This window comes from Globicephala melas, chromosome 14 (genome assembly GCF_963455315.2).
Source record: "Globicephala melas chromosome 14, mGloMel1.2, whole genome shotgun sequence".
In the NCBI taxonomy this organism is placed as follows: domain Eukaryota; kingdom Metazoa; phylum Chordata; class Mammalia; order Artiodactyla; family Delphinidae; genus Globicephala; species Globicephala melas.
The window spans coordinates 56,120,093-56,142,035 of NC_083327.1; the positions used below are offsets into that span (position 1 = coordinate 56,120,093).

A 21,943-nucleotide genomic window follows, 5' to 3' on the forward strand; every position below is an offset into this window, starting at 1 on the left:
TCCCCCAGATTAACATTTTAAACATTTATTTTATATAATTTAATGTCAAATATTACATATGCAAAATGTTGCATAATTATGTATCCTTTTCAATGTATTTTAATTTATTGTCATTCCATTTCCCCCTTGGAATATGTTTTTTGAATACGACAATCATATGTTACATGTTCATACTGTCAGACAGTATGATTAGTGTGGAATATTGAGATGTTTTTGATGACAACTCCATATACCTCTGTAGCTACTGTCCTTACCTCCCTCTTCCATTTCACAGCCAAATTTTTTCAAAGACTTGGTCTGCTTTCACTTCTCACTCCACTGTAGTCTAGATTTCCACTCCCAGCCTGCTACTAAAACTATTTCAACTAGGTAATCAATGACAAGCTGGTCACTAAATCCAGTGGAAACTTGATTTTACTTGAACTTCCTACAGCAATTGGCACTTTTGACCCTATCTTCCTTCTTAACATACTCTCCTCTCTGCTTTTATCTTAATTCTCAGACCTTTCATTTTCAAGCTCTTCCTCTGCCCATCCCTCAAAAGTCGATTTTCTTGGGGTCCAGTCCTCAGTCCACACCTCTTCTCACTTTGTAAACCCTCTCTTTTGGCTTTGATCGCCACATATATGTTTATGATTAATAAGTCCATATTCTCAAGACAGACTTCATTCTCCTGTTTCAGTCCTATGTACCTAACTATCAACTGGACATCTCAAATTAAACTCACCGTCTTCCTCTTAAAACCCATACTTTCTTCTGTTTAGAACACCTCAATGATTTATCCTCCAATATTTACCAGTCTCCCAAAATAGAACTGAATGGTTGCTCTTCATTCTACCCCAACCCAATTCAGAGGTCTTCTATTACCTCTCTTCCTAAACTTTATCTAACTCCAAACAATTATTATTCCTACGGCAGAGTGAACTTTCTAAATCACAGATCTGATCACATCACTCTCCTCCTTCAAATTCTCCATTTTGTTCATTGACATGTGATGCTCTTTCCTCATGGTCTTAATTCCCCAGCCTCATCTCTTCCCCAACTCATGCTCTGGTTATCTGGACCCTGATGCATTGAACATGTAAGCCAGAAACCTAGAAATCTTCTTTGATGCCACTTTCTTCCTTCTCATCCTCCTTAAAAAATAAGTTTTAACCCATTACCAAATGCAGTGAGTTCCACTTCTGTTTATAGATCTCATCTTTACTACCCTACTCTCATCCAGCCCTTAGTTTGGGATTAGCTTTCTAGCTTGTCCAGCTTTTATTCTTATTTTCCTTCGATTGTTCTCCAAGGTATAGCCAGAATGCACTTTTGCTACCCCAAATTTGAACATGGCACCCTAGTGCTTAAACTCGTCCCCCTGGCTTCTCATTGCTCTTCAGATAAAGGCCAAAGTCTCACTTTGGCCACATCTCACACCACTTTGACCCTGGCCATCTGTACTCCAGCCATGGTGTCCTTCAATTACTTTGTCCCGCAGAGCCTTTCCGGACATGTTGTCTTTAGCCTTGAAGTAAATCACTTCCTCCTACATCTTGTTAACTTCTGTTAATTCCAATTCACTTTCTGAAGCTCAGCTCCTCGAAGTCTACCACAAGTCTTCTGTGATATTCCAGGTGTGATGTGATTCCTCTTATAATTGTGTTATACCACTGTGCTTTTTCTTCAGTTTGTGGTTATAATTTATTTTCATGATCATTAAACAAATACCTCTCTATCCCACCAGACTATAAACTCCAAAAGAGCAGGAAGTGTGGGGTTTTTTCCCCCTTACCACAGTATCACCAGTATCATGTATATAGGAGGTGTTCAGTCAATATTTGTTTAATTAATTAATTAACTAATTGTGAATAATTTTAAAAATAGCATAAAAATAAATGAAAGGTATAGAAACCTACAATAAGCATTAATTTTGAATTTCTCTAAAATGCACTAAAATCAGGCATATAATTATATTGAGTTGAATATTTTGCTTTCTTTGATAAACATCTCTTAACTGTTTATATTTCATAAGGGGTAAATGCAATGTAATAGACTGAACTATATAAAATATCAAAATTTGGCTTTATCTACCTTGTCTCTTACTGTATATTAAAAATCAAATTTAAATGAAGATGAGGCATTTCCAAAATGATGAAACTAGTTTTTAAATGATTTAAGTGCCTACTATATATATATATATAAACACATACACACACACATATATATATTTACAATGCCTTATTTATAGTTTTAAAAGGTTTAAGTTGCCAACAATGTTTTTCATTTCTGCTGTTATATTGTAAAAGAGAGAGAATTTGTAGAGACGTGGATAGACCTAGAGACTGTCATACAGAGTGAAGTAAGTCAGAAAGAGAAAAACAAATATATATTAATGCATATATGTGGAATCTAGAAAAATGGTACAGATGAACTGTTTTGCAAGGTAGAAATAGACACACAGATGTAGAGAACAAACGTATGGACACCAAGGGAGGTGGTGGTGGTGGTGGTGGGATGAATTGGGGGATTGGGATTGACATGTATACACTAATATGTATAGAATAGATAATAAGAAGTTGCTGTATAAAAAATAAGTAAATAAAATATTTTTTTTTAAAAGAGAGAGAGATAATGTATAACAAATCACATTTGTTTATTTGGAACTTTCAAAACTGACGCCTGAAATATTTAAGGAGAAATTTCACATAGAACTGACTTATTATCATTCCCCAGGGTCAGTTGATTGTCTCTATCTTTGTGCTCTGTCTGTCCTAGTAGCTTGTCCTAGTACTTCACTGACCCTTGGATATACAGAACTGGTAGTGTTTGAAGTTGACCCTAAAGAATATCATGTAAATGATTAGATCTCAAACTTAAATTCAGCAGAAAACCTCTGCAAATGCAAAGGTGGATGACATCTAAGCAATGTTGTCTACTCAGTAGTTAGATTTGCTCCATTAGGTTCTAGTTTTAACATAAAGAAGGCGGAAAATGAAAGACACTAGTAATATCCAACCAAGAAAATTATGTGCAGATTTCAAGAGGCACAGTGAGAACTGCTTGAGCTAAAGTAAGAAAGTAATAGCTACATTGTTCAGAAGTAAATGAATGTGTGCCTAATGGTAATGCGTGCTGCCTAGATATAAATACTCAAAAAAAAAAAAAACCCACAAAGAAAATAAAAGAAAAATAAAAGGAAAAAATACCTAGTTGAGTGAACTTGAATGTAAAAAAAGGTAATCAAAGGTAAGAGAGATACATGCAAAGCAGTGTGTGAGCTATCATTTACAAAGGAACACTGGAAATATGTAGAACAGAGGTAAGAGAAAGTAAAAATAAGAAAATCTAAGATAGAGAATGAAAGGAAGATTGTACAACATATTAGGATAAATGAGAAAACATTTGTCAAATACTCAAAGGACAAGATAATAGTGAGTTAGAAGGAAGCTGACTAAGGGATGGGGATGGCAAGTTAATAAAATACAAGGAGAGCCAAACTGAATCAGGCATACAGCTCCTATCATGTACTATGTAGCCTTCATCTGTAACATTATCAATAGCCTGTCCTGGTTGAAACTGATTTTTGTAAATTTCACTTTTTACAATCTATCACCACTCCCCATAGGTGATAGTGTATTTGTAATTGCCTTCCTTTATGGAGTCTCTCCTGGGTGGTTTTGACAAGGTGACTCTTCAACTTCATTACTGTGTAATGAGACAGGATTTTTTTTTTTTTTTAACCACGTCGCACAGCATGTGGGATCCTAGTTCCCTGACCAGGGATCAACCCTGCACCCCCTGCACTGGAAGACAGAGTCTTAACCACTGGGCCACCAGGGACATGATTTTTTTTTTAATGTATCTATATGATATTCTGATATGGATTTTTAAATATGTTTACTAAACCCTAAAGCTTATGCACTTAAAATACATAAAAGCTGGAGCCGTGTCCCTCCTCCCACCCAGAATGCTTAACTTTTTCAAGTATCTTCCCAGTCCTCCTGAATGTTAGCCAAACATAAGTTAATGTTTAATACAGACAGCATACAAGGCTGTGAGACAGAAAATTTGTGTCTTGTCCCCTATTTCCTATATGTGTGAGTTCAGATAAGTCACTTAACCTCTTTATACCTTCATCCTCACCAGTGTGAAAATAGAGATCATGCCCTCTATGTATCTCTAAAGGCAGGAAGAGTAAACGAAACACAAGAGTATTGTCAGCCCTCTGAACACGCATATCAATCTGGGGTACAGCTGAGCCTGACTGTGTAACCCGCCTCTTAGAGGGCTAATATCATACGTCAATGCCTTTTGGTCCAGGAATCTCACATCTCCTCCTCTCCTGGAGTGCAGCCAAGAGAGGAAGCTCTTTTTGTGCAGAAGGAAGGCTATCTTCTCCCTTAGTAAGTACTGTGCTGGCCATAAAGATTTCTGCCCACCCCCGGCCCCTACCTCCACTCACCCCCACCAGCGTGGTATTTGGTGTGCAATTGCAGACTAGTTTTGAATTACCAGAAGGCCACTAACTAGAATGGAGTCTGGTTGGGACCAGAGGCACTCAGGCCTGGCTCTCCTCCTAAGCACTCAGCTGTAGCCCTTCAGCAGCAGCTTCCTATAAGGCTGTGAAAAATGTCCAGAAAAAATGCCCAGCCATCCACATTCACTGGTAAGCAAAACCAGGCATATGGCCAGTTTGAATGGTATCAGAAAGGCATATGGAAAGAGATTTTTCTTTCTCCACCAGGCTTTAGAACTTCAAAGGAATAGTTTGTTTGATTATTACTACATCAGTCAATCACCAAACATCCTTGACCCCCTACAGTTTGCCAGGCACTGTTCCTGGCACTCGGAGGAATAAAAAAGAGATAAGATATAACCCTAGCCCCCAAGGATTGCGATTCAATAGATATGACGAAACACCTAAAAAAATAATTACCCACAACAGTCACGAACAGTGGTAATGATAGTGGTTTTTGAAAATCTAAGAAAGGAGTGTATGGGTCAAAATCATTGGGAATGCCTTCACAGAGAAGGTGAAGTTGGAAGCGAATCATCTTGGGGGCTGGATTTATTTTGGATAATTGGAGAGGAGTTAGGGAGCAGTAGTGTGAACAAAGCTTTTTCTGGAAAGGTAGGCAATAAGTAGGCAATAAGAATGTCAATAATGTTGACAAGATTAGTTAGGAAATTGTTTAGTCATATATTTAACAACATTCATTCAATATTTGCTGTAAGTGAGATATCATACTAGAAGCTGGATATAAAGTGATGAGCAAACAGACCAAGTTTTTGTCCTCTTAGAGCTTACTTTTTAGTCAGGTAGCCATTACATAGGTATGCCAACACGTAAATAGTAATTCTAAAATGCATGGAGCTATGAAGGAAATATTCTTCTGCAGGAAGCTGAGAAACCTAGATAGGTGCCCTGGGGATGGCCACACCAAGAAGAGATACTTATTAAACTGAAAGCTGATGGATGACAAGGATCCAGCCACTAAAGTGTTGAGCAGAAGCTCATTCCAGGCAAAGACAACAGAATATGAGAAGACCCTAAGAAGGGAAGAGATTGGCATATTACATATAAAAGGAAGCCAGGGAAGCTGATTGCATAGGGTCTTAATTATAACATTTTTGACTTATTTCTTACCATGGGTCATGTAGAATTCTTCACATCTTAATATTGGAGTACTCATGTTATTGGTACTGAGTGTGTTAACAATGACTCTTACACATTTTTCTATAAATTAACTTGATAAATAGAAGTCAAGGCAATGAATATTATCTTGATCATCCAGAATTTTAAAAGGAGAGTGTATCAGTATACATTTATTTTCAAGAAATTAGATGCTTTGAGCATACAAGAGTTGGAAAGCTCGATGGTATGAGATTTATGGGAATTATTACCTTTTAGTAATGTAAATAAGATACTGATGAAGCAAAAAATAAATTTTAGTTCAAATTATAATGTATATTTTCTGTATAGTAAGTGATACTAGTACTGGTGGTATATTAATTCTTAAGATATTGCAAGATGATAATAATGTAGATCAAATCCCTTATAGTATTCTGTGATATGTGAAATTAGTAGAGATATTATAGAACACAGTAAAATCCAGACTAGACAAACATCTAAAGCAGTTTAGATGACCAACATCTTAAGCAGCTGACCTTAGTAATTCAAAAGCAACATTTAAAAAATTATGTGAGCATACATTTGTGTGGTGTGTATGTGTAGAGTTTCTTGACCCAACTGGACCTCGAATTTAAAAGTGAAAATCATTCCAATATTAATGTTGTGGAAGAGTTAATCCAGAGCATTCTAATATATTGATTAACACATGCCAAATCATTTTGTATATATACTGAAACTATAAAGAGGAATTTTTTAAACTTCCATTGGATTCTTTTCCTTTCATTCTTTTATTTGTGGTGGTAATATTTGAAGGTTGAGAAATTAGATGATAATGGTTGGACTTTATATTCTACCTTTTATTTAAAACCTTGAAAACTTTCTTGGAGTAAACCTCTTATTGCCCCCTGGGAAATCATAAAATGCACTATAATTCCTGCAGCACCTCCTACCATGTTCTGTGCTGGCCAGACAGTTAGTTCTATCTTAAGTTCTATTTAAAATCCGTTTACGTATAAAACAACTTAGATTCTCTGGGCATGTCTAAAATGCAAGCACTCTGGTACAAGATTGTGGAGTATTAATACTCTGCCAGCTTGGACCTTTATTTAAATTGTATTGAGGCAGTTTGTGATTCTTTGATTCATTTTCTGTAGTTAGATTATCCCTATTTTTTAGAAAAGGAAGTCATTTATTAGCATATGCATATACATTAAAAAACGAAGTATAAACCTATTACAAGGTGCTCTAAGCCTTGTAGTATCTGAAACTTGTAATGTTACACATGCCATTTGATTACATATGGTATATCTTAACTATGAACACATTAAATGGATTCCATTGTGTCAAGTGATATTTTCAATGTGAATAAGGGTGAAACAATATGAGGACATTCTTTGGGAGGTGGGGCTGTTGTAGAGTTCTGTTCTATTTTGTTGATAGTAATATATGGTCCTGTGATTACTGGAATCTTTTTTGGTGATGTCATATGGGGAAAGTTAACATTTATTCTTCTTTAACATTTTACTAGATCTTTACAGTGTTATAAAACAAGCATTTACTACTTAGTAGCTAAGCATTCCCTTTCTTTGTTTCTTTAATTAATGTATTGATCTAAACCGAATCTATAGGATCAAGCTGATTGAGACAGGTTGTCTGTGCCTCTTTCGAGAGATCATTGCTACACTCCACACTTTTTCAGTAAATAAAATATGGACAAAACTGCAACATGTGCAGGCTGAAGAATCCATTAAAGACTTTTGGCAATAGTACCTTCAAAATATTTCAAAAATAATTCTGCTTTATGGCTTCTACTGTGCCATTGCGTACAATGAGGGTTTTAAAAAGACCAAATACAGCTCTCTGATTTCCATTTAATGGAAGAAGTAATAAAGTTTAATTGTATATTTGAGCACGGGCGTCATTTCCAGTACATCTGATCAATAATTCATCAATTTCCTTTGGCTCAAAGTAATATTTGAAAGAAAATGCAGCCGGTGAGAGCTTATCTAGCTGTAGCTTCATCATCTCTATTAATTATGCTTTTCCCGAATTTGGTTCATTAGGCTACCAAAGTGACAGCAGATGGCGAGCAAACTGGACAGGATGCAGAGAGGACCAACACGAGAGCAAACTCCTTAGGAGAATTCATTAAGGACCTGGCCCAGCACGCAGAAGGTATTAGAAAACTCACAATTTAATCATTATTTCTCCTAACAAGAAAAGAAAAAAAGGATTGCACAGGACTGGAATTTCTCTAGTAAGAGATGACATTTCTAAATTTGAGGGTTGGATTTTTAAAAAGTTTTTTGATCAAGATATTCAAGGGCATTATCAACTGAGAATCTACAGCCTACAGTGTTAAATTTGTGACAGAAGTCAGTGAATTAGGAATTATGAGTACAAAATAGCAGTAAATTGAATGCATTCCTTTATGAATGCTCTGATCCTTGAGGAATGGCTATTGTGATCAAATATGATTAAATTAGTTAATGGGCAACTTATCCTCTGCTATGGTGCTGTTTTTGTATTCAGAACTATTTAAAAGGTCCTTGATTTTTTAAAAAAAGTTAATTTTATTGTTCTGCTCAGTGCCTTAAAGCAGCACTTTAATTTCTCAAAATGGCTTTTAAATACTTGGTACCAGTTTTTAATGAACATCTGTTGCTTGGGATTTGGATGTGCTACCTTACCAGAAGCTCTACTGCATTTAGTCCACAATTCTCAAGGGGTTAGTTCTTGGCATCTACCAATCTGATTTGAGAATCAAAGTGGAAGCCATTTTTAGGCAAAAGCCCAGATTAAGAAACCCAAAGAAAACAGATAAGAAAAGAAAAGAAAAAAGAAAGAAAAAAAAAACCCTCAAAAAACAAAACAACAAAACATTAGTTCTTAAATATCTACTAATATATGATAAACATGCATGCATGTTGAGAAAATAGGAAAAAGTGTTTTCTTTTTGCTTTAAAAATAAAACATTTTTATTGCTCTATACATTTTAGATACTTTGCTTTCTAAAATGTATATACATTTTAGATACTTTGCTTTCTAATATAGCCAAATAAATCAGGACGTGAGAACCTTCAAGGCATATCCTGACAGGTCAGTCTTAGGAATCACTGGCCAAGAAGAGGCAGAAAATTCCAAAGATTCCCCACAGCAAGAAACAACAGAGTTTCAATCTGAGGCATAATCTCAGGCAAGACGTGTCAGGATCCGAAACAGAAGTTACTCCTACCAAAATAATCTCAGTTAACTCGTTGTGGTTTCTCCTCTGCTAGATGAAGTTGTTGTCCTTTCCCTGTTTTTATTTTCCAGTAATGTTATTTGAAAGTGTCCACCCTCCCTTCCTCCCACCAAAAAAATCCCATTGCAGCTAGAACAGATTCACTCTACCTGGATCCCTGAAGACATTAGTCAGTACTCCAGGGACTTTCCTTTTCCTTCCAACTCAGTCTCAAACACTAACACCCAGCAGCCTATCCTAGGGACTAATCTTGATCATTTCAATCAAACGTTGCTACATAAGAATAAGTCCTAATACACGTTTCTGATAGACTCCAGTACCAGCACTGCCTACTGTATCTACATCTTTGTGCGTGCCACAAAGGCACCAGCAGGGGGCAGAGTGGAGATGATATTTAACCCAGGCTTGGCTCACCATCCACAATCTGTCTATCAAAGAAAGGGGTTATGTCATCAAAGGTGTCTCCCATTTCCTACATTGTGCATCAGTCAGGTGGTCTGGCTGTGTCTGTCCAAATGGGGCACCTTTTTCTAATTCATGTGAAGTACCATGTGGACAGCTGTGATCCTATACCCAAGGACAAAATGAATACTACTCTCTTCTTCCACCAGGTACTAACGTAAATGATAACAGAAATGGTAACCACAGCTCTTTGTAAAAGAACTTTGACAGAATTAATCTAACTATTAAAATTTCATGAAAATTCAAATTTGAATATGCCAGAGTTAAATCATAAAGCGTTTACATATATATAACAAGGCTTGGATGTCTGTATAAACCATTAGCATATGTTCTGATGTATAATAAGACTTAAGAAATGCTGGACACCCTTCTTTCCTGTTCTTCAGGTCTCAATAGTATTAGTCATTCATGATAAATTTACCCATTATAGGATATTTTTCTCAGGTTCAGCATTAAAAACAGCTCTGCTTCTCCTGAGGAATTTATTTATTTAGTTTGTATGTTATAGATCCTGTATACCTCTTAAAATACTCCTTTTTATCCTGATGCATTGGCTACTGAGCTGCTTAACACTAGATGTAGGATCCACTGCCCTGGGCGTTCCAGCATATGCATTTCTGTCTAGTAACTCTTTGCCTGATTTACATTAATTTTTTTTTATCTTTGCTCCATTTCCTTTTATATTTATTTTATCTTGTTTTAAAGATATTTTTAAACGACTTTAAATTCCCTTTGTAATAAGTTAGAAAGAAAAGATAATTAAATTTAAAAGATGTGTTTATGTTGCAAGTATTTTTAATACTGTTGAAAACATACTGAAGTGATAGTGTATATCTTGGAATAGTAGACTACATAACACATTTATCTTTAGTTTAAAAGTACTCAGAGAAGTTCCAAATTCCATGTATAGAAGCAAAGGAGCAATCAGACCTCTTCTATTAAAATAATGCTGCTTTCTTAATATAGCATCATTTTGCTAAAGCAGTTTTTGTGTACCCTAATAATTTCTTCTGGTTGCTTACATATTGCTTTCATTTAAAAGAAATGATGCAATCCATCTTTTCCTTTTCTCACTCCATCATTCTTTTTCCACCAAATTCTTCTCTGTAGAAATTTAGCTGTGAGATTAGACCACAAAAGAAATAGTGAGGCTGCATCTCACATTCCTTCCTTCCTCAGTACCACCTAGGCCCAGGACCTAAATTCCATCAAATTTCCAAAAATGTCTTTAAGCAAAGTTCATTTATGTATTCATTTAATAATGAAAAAACATACAGCTTTGTCAGGTTAGAAAGTGGGGCTTATCCCTTTCATTTAAAAAAAAAATGTGAAGACAAATGATGTCATTGGTTACTTACATGCTACAATTGGTTAAAATCAACTGTACAGATAGGCATGCACTCAGACCAAAGGATGGGGCTGTATCATCAGTAGAGCCAAATCTACTACTACCTTTCTTGAAATCTAAAGCATAGAAACCTTCTTACATTTCATCATCAACATTCTAGCATGGCTTCCCCATAGTCTGCTGGACCAAGGAGCTTTCCAATCAATGGTCCATGGTTACCATGTTTCCTTAACAAGAATGACATGGCCTAGGTGATATCTTACTAATCATAGTGGTGGAATCTTAAGAAGGTTCTTTGGCATATGTCAAGGGATGACTATGAAGTAGTAAGCCAGAAAGTAGGCACCCTCACCTACTTCTAAGAATAGCACCTGAGCAATAATTTCTACCACAGGGCTAAGAATGGCCATATTTGTTCTTTAAAAGACCTGATTTAGATTGTTCTGCAGATTAAACTATGGTTATCAGAAATAACAGGTTGACTGCAGCAATTTTCTAACCAAAGACATTTATCATTAAAAAAGAATTAGAAAGATGCATTTTGGAAAGGGTAGAATTAGAGATTGAAACTCAATTTCTTCTACTAACCCAAGATTCTCAAACTCTAGGTGCATCGGAAGATCCTGGAGGGCTTGTTAAAAACACAAATTGCTGGTCCACACCCCAGACTTTTTGACTCAATAGATCTGTGATGGGACCTGAGAATATACATTTCTAACAAGTTCCCAGGTGATCTGAGGTTGCTAATTTGGGGACCACATTTCAGAACCGCTGTACTAACCCACCATGTCACATCCCCATGGCTGGTCTACTTTGCCTAACTATGTGCACTTTTTTCAGGAGCTCTGTTCATATGACCCTTGGAACAGCTCCCACCAGTGTTAATCAGAAAAGTTTCTCCAAGTATAGAAATGAGTTTTGAAAATTCTTTAGGTCTTAAAGAGGTCTTAGGATACAGCTTTGAATGGTAGAAAATGTCTCTTGGCCAACCCATGGCCTTTTTTCTGGGGATTTTCATAGGTAATATTATATAATAGAAATAGTGTTCAGAAGATAAAAGAGTTCAGAAAAACACCTCTCTTCATCTTGCTAAATTAATGCTCCATAGAACACGCTTCAGGAAATGTTGGTCTAAAACTAAGAACTGTGTACCTGTTTCAGTTCACCAATTTTTCAAACTATTATTTGACATAGAATTCTTTTTTCAAATGAAAACTTGCCCAGAGCACCAACCTATAAAACAGATTCTTGGCAGAAGAGATATCATTTGTAGAATACCTGAAGTGCCTGGAGAATCCTAAGATTCCAAAGAGCACAGTTTGAAAACCTGTTTAGTGCATAATAAACACAGACTCTTAGGACGGCTGTTATTGCTGGAGGGTATCTGTGAGCCCTAATGCATAATGCCTGTCCGTAGATAGGGGCTCCTTTCCTCATTCCTTTACACAGATCAACACAGAACTGCGTGGAAGTACAAGGGCAGGTTCGTTTTGAGAGATCTCATCACTGATAGTGTTTCTATACTCAGGGTTTTAAAATTGAATATGATTGTGTCTTATCAGCAATGCAGACCTTGCATTTTCAGCTTCCAAGTGTTATGCTACATGTCTCATTTTTTACCTTTTACCTGAAGAAGGTTTGAGCTATTTGTTTACTTTATTTCTTCCTTTTGGGGTAGAAACACTGTGTTTTAATTACTGTGTCCCCTAAAAGCAATGTAATATGAAGAAATATGTCACATTTCCTTGTTTGTTATGGATTGTTATAGCAACTGCCTCTCTGTTTCCCAGCAGGAACACCCATGACAAACAACATTTCTCTTAGAGATGGTGGGGAAGAGCAGATGCTGGGTGCCATTTTTGCATGTGGCATTTAGTTTACTAATTTGCAAAATTTGTTTTACCCCCTGCAGCTGTAAGTGAAAAAGCTGTAAAACTAAATGAAACTCTAGGAATTCAAGACAAGGCCTTTGAGAGAAATTTGCAAGAGCTTCAGAATGAAGTTGATAAGATGATGACAGAACTGAGGAGGAAAAATCTAGACACACAAAAGGAAGTTGCTGAAGATGAGTTGGTGTGAGTAGAAGCTCTATTACTTTTTCATTTGATAAACTGAGCTTTCCAAATTGTTGTTTAGAGATTTCTAAATTTTCCATCACATATCAGTAGGAGATACTTTGTTCTTTATTTATTTTTCATCTACTTAGTTATCATTTGTCTTGCTCTAAAATGGATCAAAGGCATGTTTATACCTATATATAATCAAGTAAATGATCTTTTTTTGGTGCTGTCCCTTCTGCAATTAGGCTAATGGTCTTGCTTTATTAATTTCCATTATTAGGGCCTTTAGAACTATTAATTATTTTTGTTTTAATACAAATATCTTTGGATAAATAAAGTTATGAATTTAACAGGCCATCCTATACATTTTGTCATCTTAGGAAATACTGACTAGAAGACTTGTCAAATAATACATGCCTAATACTATGAAATAAAGTTTGGGAATTTGAGGTTGTGACTAATGATAGTGATTTTACAATGCCAATGAATTCCTGTGACCGTACACTCAATAAAAAAATACATTTTTACATTCATAGTCAGCTAACTTCAAAGTGATGGTGTTATTAATAATCAAATAGTATATACTAAATCAGCAACATTAGCAACACCTAAGAACTTGTTAGAAATACAAATTATCAAACCCCACCCTAGACCTACTGAATCAGAAACTTTGGGGATGGGGCCCAGCAATCTGTTTTGGCAACTTCTTCAGGGAATTATGATGCCTTTTAGTTTGAGAACTACTGTTCTTCAAATATTTAGCCTTCCTTAAAGGGCTCAGATATTATCACTTTAGGAAAACCATTAAGTTGAATCCAGGAAACTCCCAGAACACTCAGTTCAAAGGAAAAGAAAAGTAGGTCAAAATTATATCATACTAGCATGTCAACAGCATGGCGCTATATTCAGTTTCTAACCAAACATATCAATATTCATATCTTATATTCAAAGTAACAGTGAAAATATCTCATGGTTAATCAGGTAGATTTTATTTTTGGTGTGTGAAGTAATCATAAAACTGATTTCATCAGCCAGATTATGAGAATAACATGAGATCCCTTCCAAGTGAAAATGTTATATTACTAATCAATTTTAAATGTGTGGAGTTTTTTCTTCTTTAGTTTTAATTATAAATGCTCTTGCCACTTTTCAGCTATCAGTTTTCAACTTGGTTTAGCACACAGTCAATCTGCCTTAAATATTGTTTTTAATTTTTCCATACTTTTAATGTTAGCATTTCTTTGTAACACTGTTTAATACCAATAAACCCTGAGGCAGTGGCAAGGGCTTATTGTCTCTTATTGGGCTGGGGTGTTTATAGAGCTGCAGAAGCCCTTCTGAAGAAAGTGAAGAAGCTGTTTGGAGAATCCCGAGGGAAAAATGAAGAAATGGAGAAGGATCTCCGGGAGAAACTGGCAAACTACAAAAGCAAGGTTGATGATGCTTGGGACCTGTTGAGAGAAGCCACAGATAAAATCAAAGAAGCTAATCGCTTATCTGCAGAAAACCAGAAAAACATGACTGCTTTGGAGGTGAGTCTTAGAGGCTCTTTCATCTGAATCTGGGAGCACGGGGTGGGAGTTTGACCATGGCGGAGTAAGTCAAGTTGATGCAAGTTGATGCACACGCATGAAATCAAGTGTGACAGCTCTGAAAGGAGACTTCTAAGAAGCAGAACGGGGAATGAGCCTTCTTTTTGTTTTTTAATGAATGATCATTGCCCATATAATCAAATACAATTTAGATAACTTAAACTATTTAAGATTTTTAAGGGCAGAATGGTACAGTGGAATGAGATCTTTACTGGGAGTCAGGGGTCCTTGGTCTTAACGACAACTGTGCCACTAACTAGAAGTACTAGTGTGAGTAAGTTAAAGTCTCAAAGCATCAGTCTCTCAACTATACAATGAGTGCATTACACTAGGGCATATCTAGAGTTTCTTCAAATACTAATACCATATGATTGTACAGTCCACCCAACCTGATCCACAAACCAGGGTTTAGACATCCGGCTGCCATAAATCACAGAAGTGCCGAGGATTTTCTAATGGAATTGGGGCACAGAGGAAACAGCTCACTGAGAGACCAGAGCCTGGGAAAATTTTGGTTCTCTTCTTCTTTGCAACATGTTCTATGAAAATGATATTTTACAACGGACTAACATGAGCAGATCAAGTCTGAGTTATTTTTGTCTCCTTTTCCTCAGACAAGAGAGAGTTCTCTCCTCAAGAAATGATAGGCAGCTTCTGCCTTTTTTAGAGTGTTAATGAAGCTAGAACTAAAACAGAGCCTTCCATCCATTCCTTCCTCTCTCCCTTCCTTCCTACTTCCCTTCTTTCCTTCTCTCCTTCCTTTCTCTCCCTTTCTCTCTCATTTCTTTCTTAATATTTAACATGGCAAACTGATCACTTCTCCCTACAGTGAATTCAGCTCATATGATGGCACAAACCTGTATTTAGCATTTAAAAAAAACTAAACTTCCTCACCAGAAACAAACTTACCTTTGTTCTTTTCAAAGTATTTGACCCCAACAGATCTGAAAACAGTGTCAGACCTTTATCTCTTCTAACATAAAATTTTACCTGCAGCTATAACTGAACACTCTCTGGCATATATTATGCTCTCAAAACTGTTCATGGAATGACAGTTGAATAAAAAGAATCTGGATTTTTTTTATCCATTCGTTTCTTTCCATTTTCCTTTGGATTAAGAAGCAAAAGGATGAATTAATTTTTTAAAAGAATTGTTTTCTGGATCCCTCTCCTGGGACTTAGCCTTGTCATTTTGATAGAGGATTGAGGAGACTCACTGATGTATCTAATCTTAACCAATTTGGAATCTACTGACATGCTGGCAATATTAAAGAAGAAGCACTGTCTTGTTAGGCAGGATGCTAGGCTGCCTTCATATCACAGGCTTCCGCATGATTCATCTTGCTCGGTGATACACCAGTGGTGTAACTTACCCGGAGGTGCACCACTCCATTTTATGGCAACAGTTTAAGAAATTAAAATAACCTGTGTGGAAATTATAATAAGCATCTGGGAAGTATTTCAAGAAGAGTTGTAGTGGCACAGTAAATGGTGCTTTTAGCTATTCCTTCATTTTAGTGATGTTTAAAACCAAGAGCCATCATTCTTGGGTACCCCTAGAGAAGCCTGGAGCTTATGTAGTCAGTATTGAAGTGTAAGTTGTCCTTCTTGTATTTTCATTTTACACGTGATGCTTAACTAAAGGCTTGTTTAAAACTTACTAGAATAAATAGATAAACTGACTAAATTAATATGAATAAGGCAGAGCTTATTTAAGGTTGCTTGCCAAGGCTGATTAAGGTTGATTGCCAAGGTTGATGCTAGACTGGCCAATAAAGCATCGCCTGTTTAGAGTTTGCTAAACAGATGCATCCCCTGGGCTCCCACCCAGAATCTGAGGTAGCTGGTCTGAGGTGTGGTCCAGGGTCCATATTCTAAAACATCCCCTGGGTTAATCTGATGTACATATAGATTTAAAAGAACTGATATGTTGTATCCATTTGATTAATTAGTTGTGCTTTCAATAAATGACTTCATTGAGCCTGTGCCCACAAAAAGGTGATATAATTAAGACCCAACTCATTTTTTTTAATTTAAGGAAGTAAGCATGTAATGTTTATTATTAAAAACATTTATCAAACCCCTCCTAAGTTCAGGAAATGTACTAAACCAAAACCGAGTATATCGAACACTGGTCCCCATGGCGTGGTCCTTGGAACAGCAGCGTTAGCATCCCCTAGACACTTGTTAATAATGCAGATTCTCAGGTTCCCCCCAAACCTATCAACTCGGAAACTGGGAGCAACCTGTGTTCTTAAAATCCTACCCATGGTTCAGATGCAGCCTTAAGCTTTAAAGACACTGATATAAAAAATAAAACACCACCTCTGATGATGTCAGGTGACCTGTATTTAGCGGGAGGCTCACACAAGTAAACTAGTCTGTACACTCCAGGAGTTATCATGGAGGTATGCAAAGGAAGGGCATCGAAATCACCCCTGGATTTAGGAAGGGCTTCATAGAGGACTTGACACGTATGCTAAGTCCTGAAGGGTGAGCTCTAGTGAGTCAGAGTAGAAGAGGAAGAACATTCCAGAAATAAGAAAAAAAACATGCAAACATATAGACATTTTGGAGAAATGTCAGTGATTTGATAGGATTGGAATAAAGACTGCCTGTGAACTAGTGAGGGGATAGAAAGCCAACGAAGACAGAGAGGGTCCAGACCTTGAGTTATAAGAGAACTGCATTCTGAGAACGAAGCTGAGGAATTTGGTTTTATCCTGAAATCTGTCAGAAGCAATTGAAATATTGGAGTCATGAATTAAAATTATATTTGGGGGACTTTCTGAGTGGTTCATGTAAACTGGAGGATTGGTTTTGTATTGGAAAATAGTGTGATATAAGGCTAGGAAAGCAGGCAGGAAAAATAGGCAGATGTCTGTTAGACACCTACCATTATCAAGATGCTATTGGTAACCAGGGTGTTAGAGGCTGACTAGGAATGATTTCTGGCCTCAGAGAACTTATGATTGCCTGAAAATTCAGGGATTTTAACCTTTCATTATACGTAACACTGTGATTAATATGGGCTGGGAGAATCAAACACCAAAATGATGGCATCATAGAAGTTGATAGAAATGATGGAGCAGCATAAGCAGAAACACAGAGCTCTGCAAGTATGATCTTAGGAAATGTCGAATAGAGCAGTGATACTTGTTCATAAGCTACGTAAGTCTGTAGCAGAAGATGGCTCTGAAAATGGGGCTTTGGAGCCAGATCACAGAAGGCTTTGAATGCTACTTTCTAGAACGGGACAGGGTTAGAATGCCATTTCCAGCAATGGAGAAAAGGCAGAGGAAACTGTGGGCTGAGGGGCAAAGAGAAGATGAGCAATTCAATCAAGCAAAGTAATGTGTTTTGAGCAGTCTGTCCCCAAGTTTACCATTATGACCTTGAACAGGAAGGAGCTGGAAGAAAGGGAAGAATGAGTTGCTAGATAGAGACAGACAGGAAGATAACTTTTGTAAGTTCTTAATCCACCCCCCAGCAACACCCCTCAGCAAAAAAAAAAAAACAGGTATTAAACTTACAAAGGTCTGGAATGTATTAAGATCTAATTAGAAGTTAAAAGTAGAAATACAACAACTTTGGTGTCTAATCAGAATCACTTAACAATTATGCTTGTGGTATACACTTGGAGAATATTCTCTCTAAACATGAGCCCCCCGTTTGCTCCTCAAAGCTTCCTATCTTTAAGTATTTTATATCCTACATCCTTCTCTATCCATTCCCTGTCTTTATTTATTTTTATAGCACTCATCATTAAAAGTATACATTAATATATTCATTCAATTTTTTTCCCTCCAGAAAGCCATGAGAAACATGTCTTCTGGCCCACTGTATCTCCAGGGCAGAGTAGTACCTGGCACAAGACAGAACAGAAGTGTTCTTTCTCAATGAAGAAAGTACTATAAAGCAAACACAGATAAATGTTATATCGATGCTTTTATCAATATTTAGGAGCTCCAAATCTTCATCTTTCCTTGGTTCAAACCTAGATTTCATTAGTGTCTAATCTGAAACTAGCCACCACTGAAAATCTCTTTAATCCCTACATCATTTCTGCTTCAGTGTGATTTTAAAAAAAAAGCACATTTTGATCTTTGCATAACAATGGATTCCTTAAAGTGACTCAAATAGAGCTTTTATAAAGATTCTAACTCACTGCTTAATTGAAACCAAAATGAATGTAGCTCTTCACCTCACATATAGGTGGAAATATTCTCCCTCCTATTGATACAGCATTTTGTTAGCTTGATTCATAAATGCAAACAAGCCATGCTAAAGAAAATTTCTTGAATGTCTGTCCAGGGTCAATTTTAAATCAGTTCATACAAAAGCTAAGGGCTAGGGCTTCCCTGGTGGCGCAGTGGTTGAGAGTCCGCCTGCCGATGCAGGGGACACGGGTTCGTGCCCCGGTCTAGGAAGATCCCACATGCCGCGGAGCGGCTGGGCCCATGAGCCATGGCCGCTGACCCTGCGCGTCCGGAGCCTGTGCTCCACAACGGGAGAGGCCACAACAGTGAGAGGCCCGCGTACCACAAAAAAAAAAAAAAAAAAAAAAAAAAAGCTAAGGGCTAAAATTGATAGTTTTGAATGAACCAAGAGTCACCAGTGCAAACAGAACTATTTATTGAGGAAACTCTTCTAGGTACTGAAGATAAAGTGATACAAAGACTGTTTTATGGAATTTATATTATAGTGAGAAAGATAGTCACTAAACCAATAAATAAGAATATAATATGGCCATAAAGTCTGGAGCATGGGCTAATATGCATAATAAGTGACTTGTTATCAGTGTATTGCCTGATGAATTAAATGGTATCCTTCGTCCACGAGGTCCAGCTCAGTGGGCTGTACATTTTCTCTCCTCCCTATGCATGCATCTTGTGATGAACTGGTGTCTGCTTATCATTAAATAGCCTGTGCTTTTAGCAACTCTTAGAAGAAGCAATCAAGATGGTTCCATCTATACAAAAAGTAAAATCGTATTATCTATGTTTCTATAATCGATGGCCACCCTATAAAATACAATTCAGATAAATGAGTTCTAGGGAAAAGAAGATAAGGTAATTATAATAGTTAACAATTCTGTAGTGTTCACTGTGTGCCAGGCTGTGTTCTAAACCAATTTCTCTCAAATTTTATTGTGTGTATCAATCTCTTAGGCTTCTTGTTAAATGCAGATTCTGAGTTGGTAGTTCCCAAAAAGGCATTGAGATTGTGCATTTCTAAGAAGCTTCCCGGTGATGCCAATGCTGCTGGTCAATGGGCCATATTTTGAGTATTGAGAGAATAAGCATTTTACATGAAGCTAAATGGAGGAGGAAACAAGGCAAGGAACTGGGGAAGGGCACATGGTGAAGGCAACTGCAACTGTAAAGGCTCAGAGGCAGGAATAAGATGTGTGTACTGGCAGCAGATTGAAGTGGTTGGTGAAGAGGTAGGGAAAGTAGGGTGTGAAATTAGCACTATCCAGTGCAAATAAGAAGTGTGATTTCCACAATTGGAAAGTCAGTGCTTTCACACCTCAAGACCGAAGCGCTATCATTAGGTAGACTGGGATTCAAATCTTAACTACACTGTAGTAACTGTGTGACCTTGGGTAAATCACTTAACTTGTTTAATTTTCTATTCATTTAAAAGGTGATAAACACAGGACATGTGTTAGTTTAGAATTAAATGAGAAAAGCTTATAAATTACCTGGCACATACTGAAATCTAAATGAATATATAAACTAGCATTATTATTTATATAAAAAGCGTAAGTGGCAAAGGCTTAAAATTATAATTGATGCAGTTAAATCCACAGGTAAAAAGGTAATTGAAAGAATGAGTCAGAAATAGAAAGAAAAAAAGGCAAAATTATGTTCCAAACGGAGAAATAACACTATATCTTTCTCATTGATTTTACTCTTCCAGACTAGGAATGAGTTTCATGTGGTTTGAGACAAGCTATCAGTTTCAAAGAAAAATTAGAGTCTGCTCTCTTTTTTATGGAACAGTCCATTAAGTTTATTCTTCCATGTGAGAGTTTCTCTTTTTTTTTGGAAAGTACTTTCCCTAAGTTTCCTTTGAAATCCCACTTCTGGGCTTCCCTGGTGGCACAGTGGTTAAGAATCCGCCTGCCAAGTCAGGGGACACGGGTTCAAGCTCTGGTCCGGGAAGCTCCCACATGCCGCAGAGCAACTAAGCTCATGCACCACAACTACTGAAGCCTGCCCGCCCAGAGCCCATGCTCTGCAACAAGAGAAGCCCGTGCACCACAACGAAGAGTAGACCCCACTCGCCACAACTAAAGAAAGCCTGCGCACAACAACGAAAATCCAACGTAGCCAAAAATAAAATTAATTAATTATTTTAAAAATAACAAATAAAAAGAAATAAAATCCCACTTCTTCCAATTTTTACAGAACTCCCATAGAATAAATCTGCTTACACTTATGCTCACAAAACATTCATTTGGACATAGATTCTGGAATTTAATGTCTCATTCCAGTGTAATTCAGTGTACTACCACATGCTCAGCAATGCATATTCAGTACTTACATTTCAGTTAAAATGGATGTGCATCTCACTTTAAAAATATTTTTTAATTCCTCAGCTACCATCACACAACTTTTCTTCTCTTGCATGACTTTCTCACAATAGGAGGAAGAAAGTACCTGTACAGGTATTTAAATAAAGTAACTCTTGGAGGGCTGGCTGGGTAGTCTATAGCACTCTCATGTAGTCTCACAGTCAACGTGACATATCTTGTTTGCAAAGCCTTGTTTAGACAGCTTAGGAAAGCCAGGAATACAGGGCTGGATAGGGTTTTCCCCAAAGGGCATTTTGATGTTTTGTTTATACTGTCCTACAGAAAAAGAAGGAGGCTATTGAAAGTGGCAAACGACAAACTGAGGACACTTTAAAAGAAGGCACTGACATACTTGATGAAGCCAACCGTCTTGCAGATGAAATCAACTCAGTCATAGACGTGAGTATTTGGTGAAACCCAAAGTTAAAAGAAAGATGATAATGATACAAGCTCTCATAAATGGGAATCAATGAGACATCTCAGTAGTATAAGCAAATACTGTTAGTTTCTTGTGGGTATAAAGTTGTTTTTGCCTTATTCTATTGTGACCGTGCTCACCCGTTGGTAACAATTAGGACTTCACATTATTCTCTCAGTAGACATGAATGTCTGGTGAGGGTACTCACACACTCACAGCAACCTGTATTTTTTTCACAGTGATGAAGGGCATTTCTTGTTCCTAGGATAGCACTTACAATCTGCTTCAATATTCACAGAATATTAGTTAAAAGAGAAATGTAAAGCTGCAAACAGACTTTTAACATACTGTCTAATGCAGTAGATACTGATATGTGGTGATGAATGGTAATAGAAATGCAAATAGTGTAAAAGATCCCAATGGCTATTATTTATGCTACAAAGTAGCATTTTTTAAAAAAGATTGTCAGGTTCTTCTTGGTATAAATTGCCTTCATATATTTTCTAATCTCTGTCATTAAATAATAGCTTTTATTTTCTATTCTTTTTTGCTAGGTTAGTAAATTTGAAGTTTCATAAAAACCTAAGTGTGTATAATTAGATCTCCAAGAGAAATTAAT

At 36.8% G+C, this 21,943-nt stretch overlaps 1 protein-coding gene across 1 annotated transcript in view; it reads left to right on the top strand.

The window, feature by feature from the left end:
• LAMA2 (laminin subunit alpha 2) overlaps positions 1–21,943 on the top strand; it is a 606,143-nt gene that overhangs the window by 476,756 nt on the left and 107,444 nt on the right. The window contains exons 36-39 of the mRNA XM_060283517.2: positions 7,681–7,792; positions 12,584–12,746; positions 14,053–14,263; positions 21,189–21,305. Of these exons, the coding sequence (XP_060139500.2) occupies positions 7,681–7,792; positions 12,584–12,746; positions 14,053–14,263; positions 21,189–21,305 (603 nt within the window). The remainder of the gene's footprint in view (positions 1–7,680; positions 7,793–12,583; positions 12,747–14,052; positions 14,264–21,188; positions 21,306–21,943) is intronic.